At 35.9% G+C, this 19,125-nt stretch overlaps 1 protein-coding gene across 4 annotated transcripts in view; it reads left to right on the top strand.

The window, feature by feature from the left end:
• The window catches only part of SPOCK3 (SPARC (osteonectin), cwcv and kazal like domains proteoglycan 3), a 527,638-nt gene that overhangs the window by 485,598 nt on the left and 22,915 nt on the right, over positions 1 to 19,125 (top strand). For all 4 annotated transcript variants that reach the window (XM_053594470.1, XM_053594471.1, XM_053594472.1 and 1 more), the window contains one exon: positions 1,195 to 1,314. In XM_053594470.1, coding sequence (XP_053450445.1) covers positions 1,195 to 1,314 — 120 coding nt within the window. The remainder of the gene's footprint in view (positions 1 to 1,194; positions 1,315 to 19,125) is intronic.

Below are 19,125 nucleotides of genomic sequence, written 5' to 3'. Positions count from 1 at the left end.
AGGAAATAAGTCTGCAGGGAAAATGTCCTCTAAACAATGTAAATAAGTGATTTTAACATTTTCAAAATATTTTTGCAGCAGATTGCTGAAATCGAATGCCCATATTTTGGCATTAATGATTCACACATAGTGTATTATGTTACTGCTTATTGCATAGATGATTTTAAATAACATAATTACTGGCAAATTATATATATATATATATATATATTTTTTTTTTTTTTTTTTTTTGTAGAGACAGAGTCTCACTTTATCACCCTTGGTAGAGTGCCATGGCATCACACAGCTCACAGCAACCTCCAACTCCTGGGCTTAGGCGATTCTCTTACCGTAGCCTCCCGAGTAGCTCCTGGTACTATAGGGGCCCACCACAATGCCCACCTATTTTTTTGTTGCAGTTTGGCTGGGGCAGGGTTTGAACTTGCCACCCTCAGTATATGGGGCTGGTGTCCTACCCTCTGAGCCACAGGCACTGCCCAATAATATTTTTAAAATACAAAAATGTTAAATAGTTCCAAATGTCAAAGTTCCTAATACTTCACTTTTTACAACAGAAACATAATACTATTTTCTTAAATATTTATAGACTTTCCTAATGGAAAATAATACAACTCTTCCTTTTTTGCACTTAACAAATGTGTTAGATAAACTAAATAAAGAGAAATAGCATATACAGGGTGTCCATAAATAAACTGCACATGAACTTGATGGACACCCTGTACTTATTCCTGCAGATAATGAGTATACAATTGAAAAATGATAAAGCATTGTATATTATGATACGTATGGCCAATGATCAATGTATAATACTCATGTTGAATTCTCAGCCCTTTATTTTCTAACGGCCCACCACCTACCATGGGGAAAGTATTGATCACATAAATGTGTGATGTGTGTAGGGTTAACCATAAAAATCTTCAACTAAATGTCATATTATAGTAAAGAGTGGAAACAGAATTTCACTAATAATATTCTGTAATTAAGGAAAATGGTATTGTCATGTTGCATCTTGTTATCCTTGGAGCATGTATTTATTTTTAGCTTGGAAAAAGCTGAAACACAACCAGTCATTATGTTACATTTTTTATTTCAGTCATTGTTAACCGTTCAGTTCTTTGGAATAATTTGAGAAATAGCACTGACATTATGTTAAATTGCTATTCAAGATGTGTGTTTTTTTCTCTTTGTTTTCAGCTTGCAGTGACCTGGAGTTCAGGGAAGTGGCAAACAGATTGCGGGACTGGTTCAAGGCCCTTCACGAAAGCGGAAGCCAGAACAAGAAGCCAAAACCGCTGCTGAGGCCTGAGAGAAGCAGTAAGATTTCTGCATCTTAGCACTGAGTTCTCTTGGTTTTATTCCCAACAAACCACTTAGAATAAAACAGATCTCTCAGTGTTTATCCATTATGGAGATACTGAACAAAAATCAGAGCATTGTTTTTACTTTTAAGCACACCTATATTATTGATATTTTTCATGGAAATAAAGCATTTTGAACAACTGTGATAGTCAAAAAAGAAATGTCATTTCACAGAGTATTTAGCTTCCAGTAGAACAGAAAGAATAGTAGTATTTTTCAGTGTTTTATCAAAGTGATAAATGGTAGAACAACATGGAGATTAAAGGTCAAGAATTTTGGAGTGTTTAGAGTTTTAGAGAACACAACAGGACTCCCCAAATAGTCGCCTTTTGAAGACTGCTTTGCTGAAATCTCTATTTTGACCCTGTGTGAAATACATCAAGTAAACAAAACTCAGAGGAAAAATAAGAACCACGAGATCGTTACAGAATTTTTTCATTATTTGTATAATTTTCCAAAGGATTTAAAAGGAATTTTTTTTGATAGGACATATTGAAACGGGTACTTGTTATATAATTGTTAAACTTTTAATTTTATACTATTTTCGTGTGTATACATTTGTATTTAATTCACATAAAAAGGATATTGACTCATAGGCCAAATTTATCAAAAATTTAATTATTTGCTCTAAAATAAAAGAAAAGGGGCAGCAGTGAAGAGCCACATGTCTTAGCTGAGGTTACACATTCAGTCTCTCATAGAGCCTCAAAGTGCAGCCTCTTAACAGACCACAGGGTCATAGACATCACCATCTATAATCTGTATTTTCTAAAATGCCTTAGTTGCTCTCTTCACAGTAAGGAATTGCCTGCAATCTCAACCTGTTATAGCTGTGAATATTATGTGCGTTCTTAAACAATTTATAATATAAAAGTACAACTCAGTATAGGAGTATAATTAACCTATTAGCTTTGATATAATAATTATCTTTGAATGTGTGATGACTCTTCACGTATTTCTTCTTAGGAATTTCAGAAAGAAATTATACTACTTCCCCTATATTCCTTATTTTTAGGTTCATCTTTGGATTTATTGGTTAATTTTTTGCTAGATGTAAATTTGTTTATGTGTTTCAGACTAAACTTGTTTAATAGAAACAATAATTAAGTGTATCTGCCCCTGTATTTATAAATGAAATATTTCTAGAGTGAGGAAAAGATTATTCCAGACCTTTATTTTAAAAAATAATTTATGTTCACACCTTTCCTCATAATACTCAGTCTTAAATATTTTTATTTCTTTCCCTTAAGTTTCTCCTTGAAACCTGAGTTCAGACTAATGAACCCACTAGATTTGAGGACTTGAAAGAAGAATTTGTACGACGCTTGGCGAGTGCCTGGTCAATTGTACACGTTCATAAATGCGCCTTCCCATTCTAGCTTTTTCTTGTAAGAAATGCCATGATGCTGTCGTGAGCTGAATGTATTTGGAGAGTAAGGGAATAAGTGGGCCACAGGATTGTTTATCCCTCTTGAAAAGATGCCAGTGAGGAGTGAATTTCCAAAAGGGATCCAGCCCTTAGAGTCAATGTGAGAGATTCCTAGACCAAGAAGGGCTGGTTCCCGCAGCTCCTGGCATCATCCGTGCTGGGTGAGCCCTTCCCTGACACCATCATTCTTAACTCATGACCCAGCCCTCCGTCATCGTGCCCCCAGCTCCTTTCTGTTCTTATTTTTCTGTCACAGCGTTCACCACGGTCTAACATAGTGATGATCTACTTGTTTGTTTTACTTCGCTTTCTGTCCACTGGACGATCTTTTCCTTGATGAAGTCAGAGGTCTTTACTCACCACTGTGTTGCCAGAGCCTAGAATAGGTCTTAGCACCTAGTATTCACTAAGTGAAGGTGAACTGAATGATGGATGAATGAAGCAAAGGAGAAATCAGCACACCACACTGTGTGGCTGTGCACTTAGTGCCCTGGGAATAACTATTAACTGTTTTGTATTGTTTTCTTCGTGACACTTTGTGCTGGAGTCAATCTGTGTGCTTTTATTTCTGTAAGAAAGATTCCAACCAGAAGTGATTTGACAAAATTTGCAGGCCTTTAAATGACAAATGGTAATAGATATTCCCAGACTGCCTTGGAAAAACATAAACAAATAAGCAACAAAATACTTGGACATTTTGAATTTCTACCAGCAAGGCATGAGCGTTAACTTTTGTCTTTATGCCTACTAGCAAAAAATATCAATATTCCTTATAACTTTTCCATTCCAATGAGTATGTTATTATATTTCCTTGTTAATTCAATTTGCATGTCCTTTATTGGTAGTGGATTTAAGCATAAAATATTGGGGGGAAAACCCTCTCCAGCAAACAAAATAAAACACATCATAATTTATTTCCAGTCATCTGTTTAATCATGAAAGAGATACATTAATGGCTTCTATTATAAATGTGTTTAATCGGGTCCTTCAAGCATTTTTGGTAGTTTTTGCTTTATGCATTAGCGTCTGCATTTTTTTTAGAGCTTATGGATTTATTTCTATTCTATACATTAATGAATTGTTCTTCCTTTCTCTTTATTTTTGTTTATCTTTATTTCCTCTGCTGCTTTTTGGTAGAGTTTCACCTTATCTGATATTATTATAATACCATTATGCCTGCATTCCATTTTATCACGTTTGTCTGATATCTTTGCTAACAATTATTGTCAATGTTTCTTTATTACTTAGATTTAAGTTGCATTCCTTATGAACACCCACAGTTAGGTTTTGATATTTTTTGTATGACAGGTAGACTTTGGGGTTGTTTTTTTTTTTTTAATAATTAAGGATACAGTAAAGTCAAAATAAGGCACAGAAAGCTATTCTGATAAGATACAGAATATTTTCCTTTAGGTGTATTACCCAGAAGACAAAGAAAAACTTATTTTACAGTATCTTATAAAGTGTAGACCAAAAATCCAAGAAAATTGTGCTACTTTCATAGACAGAAAAGAATTGAGTTTTAGTTCTGCAGCAGTAGAACATTTAATACTATTATTTTATTTTTTAATCTTATAAATAAGATCTTTAATAATTATCCAGCATTGTCCAGGAAAATTCCTGGTTCTGGTGAATCATTTATATTTTTATTTTTTTAGGTTCATTTTACACATTTTTGAATAGTCATTTTCTATTAGAACAAAATTATATTTTAAAAAAATAATCTTACATATCTTACAAAGTTATCTTATATCACTATTTTTCATAGTAAAATTATTTATGCAATTAATTTTTTCTTTTTTTATTCCCCCCATGTGATTAACTTTTAATTACAGTGATTTTAACGTGACAGAGGAAACTATGAGTTAGAAAATTATAAGCTGTTATGCATCAGCATTTTGTAGTATGTTAGCAGAGATTGTGAATATAAATTTTTTACTTTTTCATAGCACTTTTCTTCATAGCACTTTTCAATGCAGCAAAAATTAACACGTTTATTGACCAACACATGTATGTGCAACTTCTCTAAACCGTAAAAATAAAAGACAAATAGCAGGTAAGTTATAAAGCATGCTTTATTGTCTTATTTGTTGACATAAAATAATCAAAAGAGTAAGAATAAAGTTTAAGCATGTTCAAACTTCATGTTCAAGCATGAAGTTTGAGGACAGCTGCCTGGAAAGCACAGATTCCAAAGAACGAAAGTCAGTGTTCAAAGTATCAAAGTTTGGGATCCGTTGTATGCACAGCATTTAGAAAGCTAAAGGGAATTTCATTATTTTTCTGTTTAAGGCTTAATAATGTGTAGTTACAAGATCTTTTTAGTCAGTGCCTCCTTGGCCAGGCTGCCACACTCAGCCACCAGTCGGCAGGGGGAACTGGAGCGCGACTACCTGAGGTGCTCTATGGAAACTGGGGAGTGTTCCACTTGACTTTGTTGCATGCCAGAGGTTAACAAATTCACAAATGTTTCTCTCCCTCTGAGGCTGTGCCTCTGCCCCAGACACGCCATTGTCTGATACCCCTGCAGGTCTGGCTCCCTCTGGCAATCCATAGAATTGGGGAGGTGTCTGTCATTCTACTCTCGCTGATGCTGTATGGCAGGTGCCTCTACGCAGGTTTCCAAGCTTCTTCGTGGGTTCACAAGCCTCTACCCACCACTGATTTGCATTTTCATAGAGCCAAGCCAGACACACACACCCCACCCCCCCATGTGCCTTTCTGCACTGCTACTGGATTCACTGTTTCAGCGCAGCTGCCCTGCTGTGTGTGACCCATGCAATGCCTAGTCCTTGCAAAGAACCGCAAGGACATTCTGGTCTCTGCAGGGGTTAGGGCCTGGCAAGGGGGGAAGGGTGGGCTGGGAGATCAAAATGGCAGGGAAAATATTTGTTCAACTTTCATGCCAGGCAAGAGAATGCCCAGGCTCACAGCAGGGTCTCTCTGGAGGAGTCCCAGCCTCCCATGACTTTCTCCCCTGGGGTGAGACAAGAGGCCTTCGGTTCACTGCCTGCTTGTAGAGATCACATAGTAAGCCACTCTTTAGGGGAAGGGGATGGACACTCATCCTCTTTGGGATGGTTTTTGTACCTGAAATTTGCTTCCTTGGAGTCACAGTTTGCCTCAGGGGGAGGATGACGTGCAATTATCAATCTTCTCTCTCAGCTCAGCTCCCAACCTTCAGCTTTATTGGGTTGGTTCTGGCCATTATCTCTCCCTCTGAATGGGAGCCTCTGTTGAAAGCTGGCTCCACTTGGCAATCTTCCCCCTCCTTCTCCCCAGGAGAAAGTATTTACATATTATCAGTCAAAGTGATTCTGGCTAGTGACCAGAATCTATAAAGAACTCAAGCAGATCAAGAGCAAACAACTCCATCATTCCATGAGCAAGGACACAAATAGAAGCTTTTCCCAAGAAGACAGATAAATGGCCAACAAATACATGAAGAAATGCTCATTGTGCCTAATCATCAGAGTACTGTAGTACTTTGTGGCTAACATATTCCTCATGGTAGAGACACTTGCTTCGTATTTGCCTTTTACTTGTCTTAGAACACCCAAATAGTGTATCCAGGTATCAGTGTAGCTCTGTCCCTCAGTTCCTCCAGCTTTTTGTTCAATATCTGTCACCATGCACCTTCCCTGCCACCATCGGCAAAGTGGCAACACACAGCATTCCTCCTCTCTCATGCAGCTTGGTTATTCTTCATGGCGTGTATTGCTACCTGATTAAAAAAATGCACACTCGTTCATTTTCTCTAACAAACAAAATGACAAAGTTCATGAAGCCAGGAACCGTGGAAATCCCAGCTATTGGAAGTCTTGGCACACAATAGTGTCTCAATAATAATTTGTTTAATGAAAAAGCTAATAAATCAAATCACAGATTATCAAGATGATGTCCCAATTTCAACGGGGTGGTAGTCTGTTGCTGCTGTCTCGTGATTGTTGAACGATGTTCAGTTTCCAAAGGGCATGATTCTGACAGTTGCAGGGTTGGAGCAAAGAGGTAAACACTTGATGACACTTTAATAGAAAGATACTTTGCTTCTTTTCAAAAGGCAATGAACTTTGAAAGTGGAATATAGTTTTATACAGAAAGGGGGACTTGGAAGCCTTAATATTGCTCTATATTTTCCATTATTTAACTATCTTACTATCCTGCTAAAACACTTAAAAATATAGTGAAAATAGGAGAGATTTTCCTACTCGTTGGTTTAGTAATTATTCTTAACTCTCATACAGAATATCAAAATAACTGAAGACTTTAATCAACTAATTTTTATAATAGCCTTTGATATGGACAAGAATTGATTTTTATTTGAATCTTGGATAGTGTAAATATTTCATAGTTAAATGATTTGAGTTGGAAGGTCAACAGTGTCATGGATTTTGAAGACATTAAGCAAATTGATAGTTTGCCATCTTTTTTTTTTAATTTAAGTCTCTTTTATATTTTAAAAAATCAGGCTTCTTTATTTTCTGTTTGGATATACTATTTTAGAGCTATCATTGGAACTAAATGAATGGCCATAGAAAAGCAATTAAGACAGCTAAAATCTTAAAGTGTGTTTTAAGATAAGAAGTTGAAGGAAACAGAGCTGTTTACTGTCTCATCCTTTTATGATTACCATAAAAACACTGGTTTGATGCCTTTTTTCAGTAAGTGTATATTGTGCCTATTATGTCTATATTCCTGGATTTCAGCTTATTTAACTCTTGAAACATTACATAACTGAGATACTACACCCAAGCTTTTAAAAATATGGTTGTAATCAAGAACACACTATATATTTCTTGAAAGTGATAATATATTAATCTTCCCTTTACCAATTTGAAATGGATTAGGACACCACCACCCTATGCAAAATCTTCAGATTAACAGTTTGATTCAGGTTAAGGTAATGTCTTATTTTGTTGCTTTTCTTTACACCAAATGTTCTCTTCAGTCAGAGAAAATGATAGCATTACTTAAACCTCCAGGCTGAGTGAGTGCGTTCTAATTTCTTACCAAGATATCACTCTTTTTACGTCATGCTGTGTTCACAGAGAGAGGAAGATTGAATTTGGAATCGCTTAAAAGAAAGCTCCATTTTAATGCAATTAGGAGCCTTCTAGACAAAGCAGGGAACTTTATCTTTTAAAAACAAAAGATTTAGAAAGATTAGATACATTTTTCTTTTTTTATTTTAAGTAATAAACTGAAAGATCCAGATTATTGTCTCTTTGGTTCTATTGAGATGTCTGGCATTTTCTTCTTTTCTTCTTTTTATTTAAATACTTTAGTCTTAAGAAGGTATTATCTTAAGATTTGATGTCTTAATTTTTGAGATATTGTATATTTTCTGTTTTGCAAAATTAATGTGATCCTGTGTAGACTAAAAGTATGATGTAATCATAAAATAAATCCACCAAGTGAGGGATGTACTGTACTGACAGTGTTTTATTACATTATTGAGTGCTTTCAAAATTAATTATTTTGATCTGCTAGGTACCCAACTTTTGGTTAGCCTCTATTCTCTAGGAACCAGCCCTATTATTTTAAACAATGGAAATTAATATTAGCATTGGCAATTTTGGAATCGTTAACAAGTAGGTTGCTTCTCACAAAGTGAGTGAAATGTTGCCATTTTTATTACATTGTCTTCAGTAAACGAGATATCTTGTTTTAAAAATAAAACCACGTAGAATGTTCAATCAGTTTTAACCAGTTACAACCAGTAACTAATTTTGGACAGCTAAAATCTTAAATATGTGAATCATCAGGAAAAAAGACAACATGAAAAGGTTAAAAAGTCTTTTCAGAAAAATAAAACAAAGAATAAAAATAACAAAAATCAAAAGAACAAAAACTAAAACAGAGAATGTTACCTTTCCGTCGTATTCTTCACCTACATTTAGTCAGTTATGACATAAGCATTATTTCTGCCACATTTTACTCCAGTGCCATTGAAGGATATATAATTCCTTGAATGTTTGTGTGGAGGGGTCTTGAAAGCATCAAGAAATAATACCTAAAATCAATGGAAAAGTGAAAATAAAATAATTCAAAAGCATAATTGTCTGCTGGTGGGTAATGTGGAAATAAATGGCTGTATAGCACAGCAGTCCTCTAACCATATGTTTGCCAATAATAATTAATTTTGTGATTCCTCTGATATATGAATAAACTTAAATTATTTTCAGCATATCATGGTTAAAAGGATATATGTGATATTATATATTTTATCTTTATTTTTCATATTCTATATTTTTAATTACACAAAAATACATGCTTATTTTAAAAAATAACATATCATTCCCTCCACTCTGAAGTAAAACACAGTAGCGGATGAATTTGTGTGATTGCCCAGCCCTACTTCATTTTCATACAAATGTATGCACATAAACTGACACATTGTCACAGATAAGCAATCATATTATGCGAAGTATGTGCCATCTTATTTTATTATTATTACCAACTTATTTTAATATTTTAACACTTTATTGCATTGCAAATATTTTCTCAATACATCTTTTCTATTTTGACTTTGAAGTATCTTAGTTTACATTCTTTAAAAACTCTTTCCCATAAAAATTCTGACCTGCTTATTCTTTTAATGTGTTCATTTTTTGCACATAATTCTTTAAACTTGTCCACAGTTTGACTGATGGGATATGGGATTCTGGCAATAAGTTAATTCCCCTGCTGAGTGAAAATAAAAATCTTTGCCATTATTTAATTAATGTTTATTCTTCTGTTTGGATTTTCTAAGTTCTTCCTGTATGTTTTTCATATTTCTCTCTGTTTTTCGTTTTTAATGAAATTCTGTTGCATTCTGGTATTAGACTTTGTGCGATGACAGTCCTTGCACATTTGTTTAAAGGCCTTATATATATTTTATGTGCAGCTGAAAGAAATGAGCCTCCCGTTATCATTTGTTGGACTAATTTTGGCAATATAAATATAAGATCTACTCCCTGTTTTTCTGTCTCTTTTTTCTAGTGATTACTTATAGAATAGTGTGTGACTTTCCAGATATAAATGTAAATTTGTGTCTTTCTCCATTCACTTCTATTAGATTTTTTTCCCCTCAGGTGTATATGTTATTTTCAAGATTCATTTAAGGTACTTAACTCTTCACTATCATGCAATTTCCTTTGCTCTCTGGTAACACTCCTGTCCCTGAGCTTAGATTTATTATTAATATAGGACAGTCAATCTGACTTTCTTTTCATTACTGCTTGCATGATATATTTTTTCCACTTTTTAAGTTTTAACCTATTATGTTGTTTTATTTAAAATAGTTTTATTTATGACCAGGCACACTGGTTCACGCCTGTAATACCAGCACTCTGAAAGGCTGAGGCAGGTGAATTTTCTGAAGAGTTCAAGACCAGCCTGAGCAAGAGTGAGACCCTATTTCCATCAAAAGTAGAAAAATTAGCTGGGTGTGGTGGCAGTACCTGTAGTCCCAGCTACTCGGGAGACTTGAGGCAGGAGGATCACTTGAGCCCAAGAGTTTGAGGTTGCTGTGAGCTATGATGCCACAGCACTCTAATGAGGGTGACAGAGAGAGACTTTGTCAAAAAAAGAAGTTTATTTATTTAAAATAGTTTTTAAAGGACAACATATAGCTAGGTCTTGCTTTTTTAATCCAATCTGACATTTTTTTCCTCATCTTAACTGATATGTTTAAATGATTTATATTCGATTTCATTGGTTATAAGGAATTTTTCTTCTTGGTTGTGGTTCTGTATTTTCTCCATCTCTTGTTTGATCATCTTTCTCTCTTACCATGACTTATTTTGAATCAGTTAAAAACTTTATATTATTTGATTTTACCTCCATTTTTTTTATCATTTTTTAATAATTTTCTAATGGCTGTCCTGGAATTTATAACATGAAAATTTAATTTTTCACAATCTACCTTCAAATAATATTTTGGCATTTCATATGTAAGAACTTACAGTTCCAGTTTCTCCCATGTTTTATGCTATCTTCAACATACATTTTGCTTTTGCACATGCTGTAGACAAGTAATACATTGCTAATAATTTTAAGTTAGACATTCATTATCTTTCAAAAACAATCTGTAATGAAAATATAAATTTATGTCTTTATTTATACAATTTCCAGAACTCATCAGTTATTTCTTTTTTAGAGATCCAAGTTCCTGCCTAGGATCAGATGCATTCTATCTAAAAAGTACATTTTTAAAAAACATTTCTTATGTTTCACATCCTCTTTAAATAAGTGCTTTTTCATTTTTGTTTACTTAAAAGAGTAGAATGGTGGTTCCTGGAGAGGAGGAAGAGGAGTGGGAGGTGGAGGTGCACAGGACAGTTGTGGGTGTAGAAACAGGACGTCGGACTGGGAACCAGACTCGGTGCTTGGCCGCACAGGGGCACAATGGCAGTTAACAAGTTAGTGTATAGGGCTGCATCTGTGGCTCAAAGGGGTAGGGCACCAGACCCATATGCTGGAGGTGGCGGATTCAAACCCAGCCCCGGCCAAAAACTGAAAAAAACAAAAAAACAAGTTAGTGTATATTTCCAAGTAACCGTTAGAGTGGATTTGGAATGTTCCCAGCACGATGAAATGGTAAACATTTGTGATGATGGATGTCTTGGTTACCTTACTTGGGTCATTACACATTGGGTGTTTGCATCAAATATCACATGTACTTAAGTATGTACCACCGCGATGCACCCTTAAAATTAAAGCCTTTAAAAAGTTATTTCTTTCTTTGTTAAAAGATGTTTTCACTAGGTAAAGAATTTTAGATTGAAAGCACGTTTTTTTATTACTTAGTTAATTTATTTATTGAGGCAGAGTCTCATTGCAGCCCTGAGTAGAGTGCTGTGGCGTCACAGCTCACAGCAACCTCAAACTCTTGGGCTCAAGCCATCCTCCTGCCTCTGCCTCCCAAGCCGCTGAGACCACAGGTGCCTGCCACAACGCCCGTCTAGTTTTTCTATTTTTAGTGGAGATGGAGTCTCGCTCTTGGTCAGGGTGGTCTTGAACTCCTGAGCTCAAGTGACCAACCCCTCTTCGAGTGTCGGAATCATAGGTGTGGGCACCGAGTGCCAGCCAGGGCGTTTTTCTCCTGGCACCCGTGGGTTCTGGCTGGGGGGCGGCTGATGAGCCATTTCTCCTCCTGGGGTCCCCTCTACCTGCTCCCTTGGTTTTTCTCCTTGACACTGTCCCAGCAGTTCAACTGTGATGAGTCCCAGTTGTGTGTTTGGTTGGTTGGTTGGTTTGTATTTCTCCTGTTTGGAGTTCTCTAACATTCTTAGCTCTGTGGTTGGATGTGATTGGTTAATTTTGCAGAATTCTTCATTAACCCTGAACTACATCTCCCGCCCGGTTTCCCCCCTTCTCCTCCTTCTGGCCCGGGGGTTCCTCGAGCGTTCGGCCGTCTGGTCATGGCCCATGGCCTTCTGTGGTTTCCTCCGCCCCCTGCTTGGCCGCCTTCTGCTTTTTATGCTTCTCCTCCACCCTCTCCACCTCTGGGCAGTTCTATTTGTTTCTTTCCCGTAGTTTCCAGGCCTAGTTTTAATGCAACTTGCTGCCCTTTATACTAGTAATCATTGTAATTTTAAGTCATTTCTCCCGTAGTTTCTGTCCGTCCTAGTTAAGCCTGGTTCTGTCAAGCACTTCCTCTCTTGGGAATGCTTTCTTTTTTTTTTTTTTCTTCTTAATTTGTCCTTTCTTTTCTGCATGTGTCCACCTTTTGGGTTAAAAGTGGACATACTGTGTAGGACACTAGAGGCTGATACATCAGTGAATAGCATTTGTGTCTAGAAATTGGGACGCCTCTTTTGCTTTGCTTTTCATCAGGTGGTTGAGCTGGTCTATGGGATATTTGAATGGGGTTTGTCTCTGCCTCTCAGGTCGGTTTCTCGTGTCTCCTATTCTGCCCAGAAAGTGTCTGTCAATGATCATGAAGTCCTGTCTTGTTGTGGTTTCCTGAGGCTATTTACTGCCATGCTAGGCCACACTCAGCCTTTAGCAATCCATCAAAAATTTTGGAAGAAGAAGTTAAATTCTTCTTATCAGTTTATATGGTATTTGGTGTCTGTTTCAGATAACCAAGTGATCACATCCCATCTCTTCTGGGCAGCACAAGTCTTTTTTAAGATTCTGGGACACAAACTCACTCCTGGGTTCCAGAAAACTTGTGTTTTGTAAATAATTTATATTTTTCTTATTGTTCCAGTGGGAGCAATAGTCTTTCCAACTTCCCTGCAAAGAGCAGGGACTCTAACTTTAATCCCACATCCATGAATGTCCATCTTGGTTGACAGTTTTCAGTTTTCTTTCATAACTTGAATATATTATTCAACTCTTTCTGGCCTTCTAATGCTGTACCAGACTTAAATTCAGTCATTGTGTACTTCTTATGTGTCATTTTATTCCTGTTAATTTTAAGTTTTATTTTTATCTTTTTTTTAAATTAAATCATAGCTGTGTACATTAATGCAATCATGGGCCACCATACCCTGGGTTTATATACAATTTGAAATATTTTCATCACACTGGTTATCATAGCCTTCACGGCATTTTCTTAGTTATTGTGTTGAGACATTTATATTCTACATTTAGTAAGTTTCACATGTACCCTTGTAAGATGCACTGCAGGTGTGATCCCACCAATCCCCCTCCCTCCGCCCATCCTCCCCCCTCCCTCCCCTCCCCTTCCCCTTTCCCCATATTCTTAATTCTTAAAATTTTCACTATTATATAGCTAAGAATGGAGGACTTTATGTCACTCTGCTTGAGAACTCGTGCATATCTCTAATCTGAGGGGCTTTTTTTTTTATAATACTTATCATACACCATTATCTTTCTTCTCTCTCTGGGACTTCATATATACATATATGAATATGTTATTATACCACTTGATATTATCTAACAATTCCCTGAGCTTATTCATTATTCCCTTATTCATTATTTTTAAATCTCTCCCTTTTTCCTTTATATTGGGTAATTTTTTTATTTCAAAGTTTTATAGGGTACAAATATTTTTGTTACATGGCTCACCTTTATAATACTTGAGTCAGGGTTATAAATGTGCCCATCGCCCAAGTATGTTCTCTCCCCTCCCTCCTGGTTGACTTCCATTGAGTTTTACTTCCTTCTATGTACATGTGGGCTCCTTGGTTACTTCCAACAGAGTAGTGAGAACATGTGGTGTTTGTTTTTTCAATCTTTAGATACGTCACTTAGCATAATGGTCTCCAATTTCACCCAGCTTGTTTTAAAAGGCATTAGGTCATCCTTCTTCATGGCTGAGCTATATTGCATGGTATAATATATCACATTTTGTTGATCCACTCATGAATTGATGGACACTTGCAATGATTTCACATCTTTGCAATTGTGAATTGTGCTGCAATAAAGATTCAAGTGTGGGTGACTTTTTTGGTAAAATGACTCATTTTCCTTTGGGTAAATACCCAGTAGTGGAATTGCTGGATCAAATGGTAGGTCTACCTTTAGTTTTTTGAGGAACCTCCACACCATTTTTCTTAGCAGTTGTATTAATTTGCAGTCGCACCAACAGTATACAAGCATTCCTTTCTCTGTGCATCCATGCCGTCATCTGTCCTTGGACTTTTTAATAAAGATCATTCTGACTGGGTGTGAGATGTTATCTCACTATGGTTTTAATTTGAATTTTCCTGAGAATTACCAATGGTCAAGCCTTTTTTCATATTTTTATTGGCCATTTGTCTATTTCCCTTTGAAAAGCATCTGTTCCTATCTTTTGCCTACTTTTTAATGTTTTTTTTTCTCCTTATTTGCCTGAGTACTTTGTAGATTCTCATTGTTAGTCCTCTACCAGATGTATAGCTCATGAATATTTTCTCCCTTTCTGTAGGTTGTGTATTTGCTCTGTTGTTTTGAGATACGTTCTTTTTTTGCCTAGTTTGTTGAGAGTTTTTATCATGTAAGGGTGCTGAATTTTGTCAAATGCTTTCTTTCCCATCTATTAATCATAAGATCTTTGTTTTTGCTTTGTTTTATGTGATGAATCACATTTTTTGATTTACGGATGTTTAGCTATCCTTGTTTCCCTGGATGAAGCTTGCTTGGTCCTGGTGGATTACTTTTTTCATATGCTGTTGAATTAATTATTCTCATTTTTTATTGAGGGGTTTTGCATCTATATTCATAAGGAATATTGGTCTGTATTTGTTTTCTTTTGTTTATTTTTTATTGTTCCTTTCCTGACTTAGATTTTGATATCAAGGTGATATTGCCTTTGTAAAATGAGTTGGAGAGGATTCCATTCTTCTCAATGCTACAGAAGAATTTCTGCAGAATGGGTATCAACTCTTCTCTGTAGGTCTGTAACATTCAGCTGTGAATCCATCTTCTCTGGGGCTTTTTTTGGTTGGAAGATATTTTATCGCTGCTTCAATCTCATTGCTCATTACTGGTCTGTGTGGCAGTTCTATTTCTTTAAATAATTTTGAGTGGTCTGCAGTAAGGTTTACTTACTTTTTCCTTGGTCAATTCAATTCTATAGTTAGGTCCAACTAATGGATTTTTCTTTCTTTAATTAATAGGGCTTTTTTCTTACTGCTGTTCTTGAATTTCCATTTAGTTCTTACCTATAATTTTTATTTCTCTACTGTTAGCTCCTCTTACTTCAGTTGCTCCAGGCATGTTTTGTTTTAGTTTTCTGAAGATAGCTATTTTAGTTCCTGAATGTCATCTATTCTAATCCCAAAAGCCAGGTCATCTCAGATTTGTTCTTGGTTGATTATGTTTTGTTCTTGAGAATGTGTCCCCCTTCCCTAGTTCTTCACGTGTCTCATAACTCAGAGGGATACTCCAGTCCTTATGAATATTGAATTGTGGGATGCTGTATTGTTTTATTTTTCTCCAGTGGGTGTTTTCCTTTGTTTGATTTAGCAAATAATTAACCTCCCTGGGCTAAAATGGAAACATACTTTCTTAGAGTCAGTTCTAACTTCAATTTAATATTCTGCTATCTAGCAGAGGGGATCTGTGCAACCTGTGTGGTTGAGAGGTCATCAGATTCTTGGGAAGAAAATATTTGATAACAATTTTTCTTACTTTCTTATTGAATTTCTCCCTCTTTCTTCAGTGACTATCAACAATCTTCTGATTCTCCAGAATAGAAAGTCTACATTTTTTCTACCCATACCATTGCAAATTTGCACCATGCAAACTCTGCCTGCCTCAAGCTAAAAAGCAGTGAAAATTTGAAATTCACTCCATGTAACTTTCTTCCTCAAAAGGTGGGCTCTCCACCAGAATCTGCCTACTTCTATTAATTCTTCATTCTCTTCCTACTTTTAAAATTTTATATCCAGAATTTCGTGATTTATCTGTAGGAACAACAGTTCAATTAGATCTTCCATTATGGGAAGTGGAACCCAAAATAATTATTTAAATAACCATTCAAAGCATGGAATTTTGTTGTGTCCACATTTCAATCTGCAAAGCCTCGGGGTGTCTACTGAATCCTGTGTGGGTTATAATGGTGCTTTTCTGTCCATTTCCTACTCCTGTTCACCCCTTCTTCTCACCAAATCTAAGATTATTATAGTGCTTAATGTTCGTGAGTAAGGACAATCCTGTCATGCTGAATACTGTTTGAAATGCACACTTACCCAGATTTTGCTTTCACATGAATGATTTTACCTTAGTATGTGTTACTCTCAGTTATGCTAATGACTCATTTGCTGACTAAGCAAATGCATTTGATATAGCCTTGTTATTTCATAAGATCAGAAAGTGAACTAATAACTGTCTACATTCCAGAGGGCAATAATTCCATTTTCCACAATAGCATAAGCATAAGGTTGAGAAGTGTTTTTTATATGTTTGTTTGTTTTATTATAATGATTTGCAATAAAATCTCTACCAATTCTTTTTTTATTGCAATGGTTTGCAATAAAATACTCATTCTTTAGAGAAAGATTTTTGTTTAATTTTTCTGTGTTTTATTTGCTTATATTTATTATTAGTCTTTGTGTAGATATTCAGAATTTGAAAATTTATACCAATTTTAGAACCCTGGCATTTCATGGCTACAAATACGTTCATAATATTCACTTTTGTATGATTAGGAAAAATATTTTATTTAGTCTTTGAATTTTTGCCTATAAGGATTTCTTTAAATAGTGGCTTTTCATACAATGAATCATTTGATTCCTTGATACAGTTTTATGCCCTTAACTGAAGATTCCTTACATTCATATACATAAATCATGGCGTGTGTAGGTAGCTGTGAAATTCTAGGTATACATTTTTTTTCTTTTTACAACTGAAAGGTGATCTCTTATCTCTCTAACCCTATTCATGATGACACAAAAGGGGTAGTGGTCTTCTTAAGTGAGTTTTTAAGTGAGTGTTGTCTGAGTATTCTCTTTTCTAGATTCCTTTTGTAAGCAGTATCTGAAGCTAATAATGAAGAATTTGCATGGTTTGGGTTGCATACTACCTGAAATCTCACTTTTTTTTCTGTACAAGGTCTTCATTGTTATCTGAGGTTATGTACTCACTGAATATTCTCTTCTTGTTCATTTATTATTATTATTTTTTATTTATTTTTATTGTTAAATCATAGCTGTGTACATTAGTGCAATCAAGGGGTACAATGTGCGGTTTCATATACAATCTGAAATATTCTCATCAAACTGTTCAACGTAGCCTTCATGGCATTTTCTTAGTTACTGTATGTAGATATTTGTATTCTGCATTTAGTAAGTTTCGCCTGTACCCATTCTAAGATGCACTGTAGGTGTGGCCCCACCCATTACCCTCCCTCCACCAAAACCTCCCCCCTCCCTTCCCCTTCCTTGGCCCTTTCTCCATAGAAACCCATCTGAAAATTTTTCATCTACCCCACTATTTACATTCTTTTCTTACATCAAATTCCCCTCTGTCATAAAGTGCCATTACTGGTTTAACTCTTTTTAGATTTTCACGTTTCAGTTATATCCTTTATTGAGCATTGCTACAAATTGTCACCGTCTTCTCTAGTTTTATAGCACTTGTTCTGGAACTCGTCACTTCAGGGTCGTTGTTTAAGTACGTCTGTGTGTCTTTTCCATATTTTCTCTTCTTCATGTAAGTATCATGCCCTTTAGAGTAGTTGGTTTATAGGCTCTTCACTTAATTCATTTAATCATTCTTTACAAAATATTTTTAATGCTATTTGCCAAGCATTACCCTACATATTAAAACATTTACAGTAATAAATAAATAGATGACCTTTTTCATTTGGGGGCTCCTCTGTCTGTGTCTGCTTTCCTGATTTCTTCTCATCTATTTGGTATCTAAATGTTGGTAGTACCAAAAATGTTTTCCCCTAGCTGTAATTGTTACTTTTATGATTTTCTTCAGTATCCCATTGAAAATATCAAACAAACACCAATGACCCCTAAATTTATATTCCTAACCCTGATGTCCACCATCTTACATTTCATTTCGTGTTCACATTTCCCCCTGAAAGTTCCGCAGACCCCCTCAAAGTTAACGTGCTCTAAGCCCAACATCAGATGCCTGCTCATTTGTATTCTTTCTCAATTCAGTAAATGTCACTTCCATTGTTGCAGTAAATCAAACCAATCACCTCACATTCATACTCAAGAAAAAGAAGCAGAGAGGAAGAAGAATTATTTCCAAGGGAAAGCCTAGTCCTCACCGGCGCCTGTGTAAGCGCAGCCCTGATGCTCTAGCCTCACCACTCACCGCTCTCTTCTCCCGCTTAGCTTCAGTTATTCCAGCTCTTTGGTCTTATGAAATGACATCAAGCATGCTTTGACTTTATTCCCCTGGACCCCAGATAACTTTCAATTTTACTTCTTTTATATTTCTCTTCAAATGTCCTCTTTTTGTAGACAGCATGGTAGACAGAATTTTAAAGGTGGCCCTCCAAGTTCACCGTCCCTGGCTATTCAACCAAACACCAGTATAACTTCTGCTGTGAAGGAATTTTGCAGAGGTGTGGTGCCTATAAACTGTGGATCCAATGGAGGATCTAAAAGAGCAAAGATAGTAGCAGAATTTTGAAGAGAGTTTCTTTGGGAAAAGCAGTATGGTTCCACCATTCCTATGCAGAGAGATGACACTTAAAACTGTGAGAGGGGGATGGTGCCTGTGGCTCAAAGGAGTAGGGCGCAGGCCCCATATACCAGAGGTGGTGGGTTCAAACTCAGCCCCAGTCAAAAACTGCAAAAAAAATAAAACAACAACAAAAAAAAAACTGTGAGAGGGATTTCAGCAGATACACGCAGACAGTTTTATATATATACATACATATATACATATATATATATACACACATGTTCCCAGACAAGCAGATCATAGCC

Source organism: Nycticebus coucang, chromosome 6 (genome assembly GCF_027406575.1).
Source record: "Nycticebus coucang isolate mNycCou1 chromosome 6, mNycCou1.pri, whole genome shotgun sequence".
Taxonomy (NCBI): Eukaryota; Metazoa; Chordata; class Mammalia; order Primates; family Lorisidae; genus Nycticebus; species Nycticebus coucang.
The sequence above is the reverse complement of the archived record's forward strand: the minus strand, read 5'-3'. Positions and strand labels throughout refer to the sequence as shown.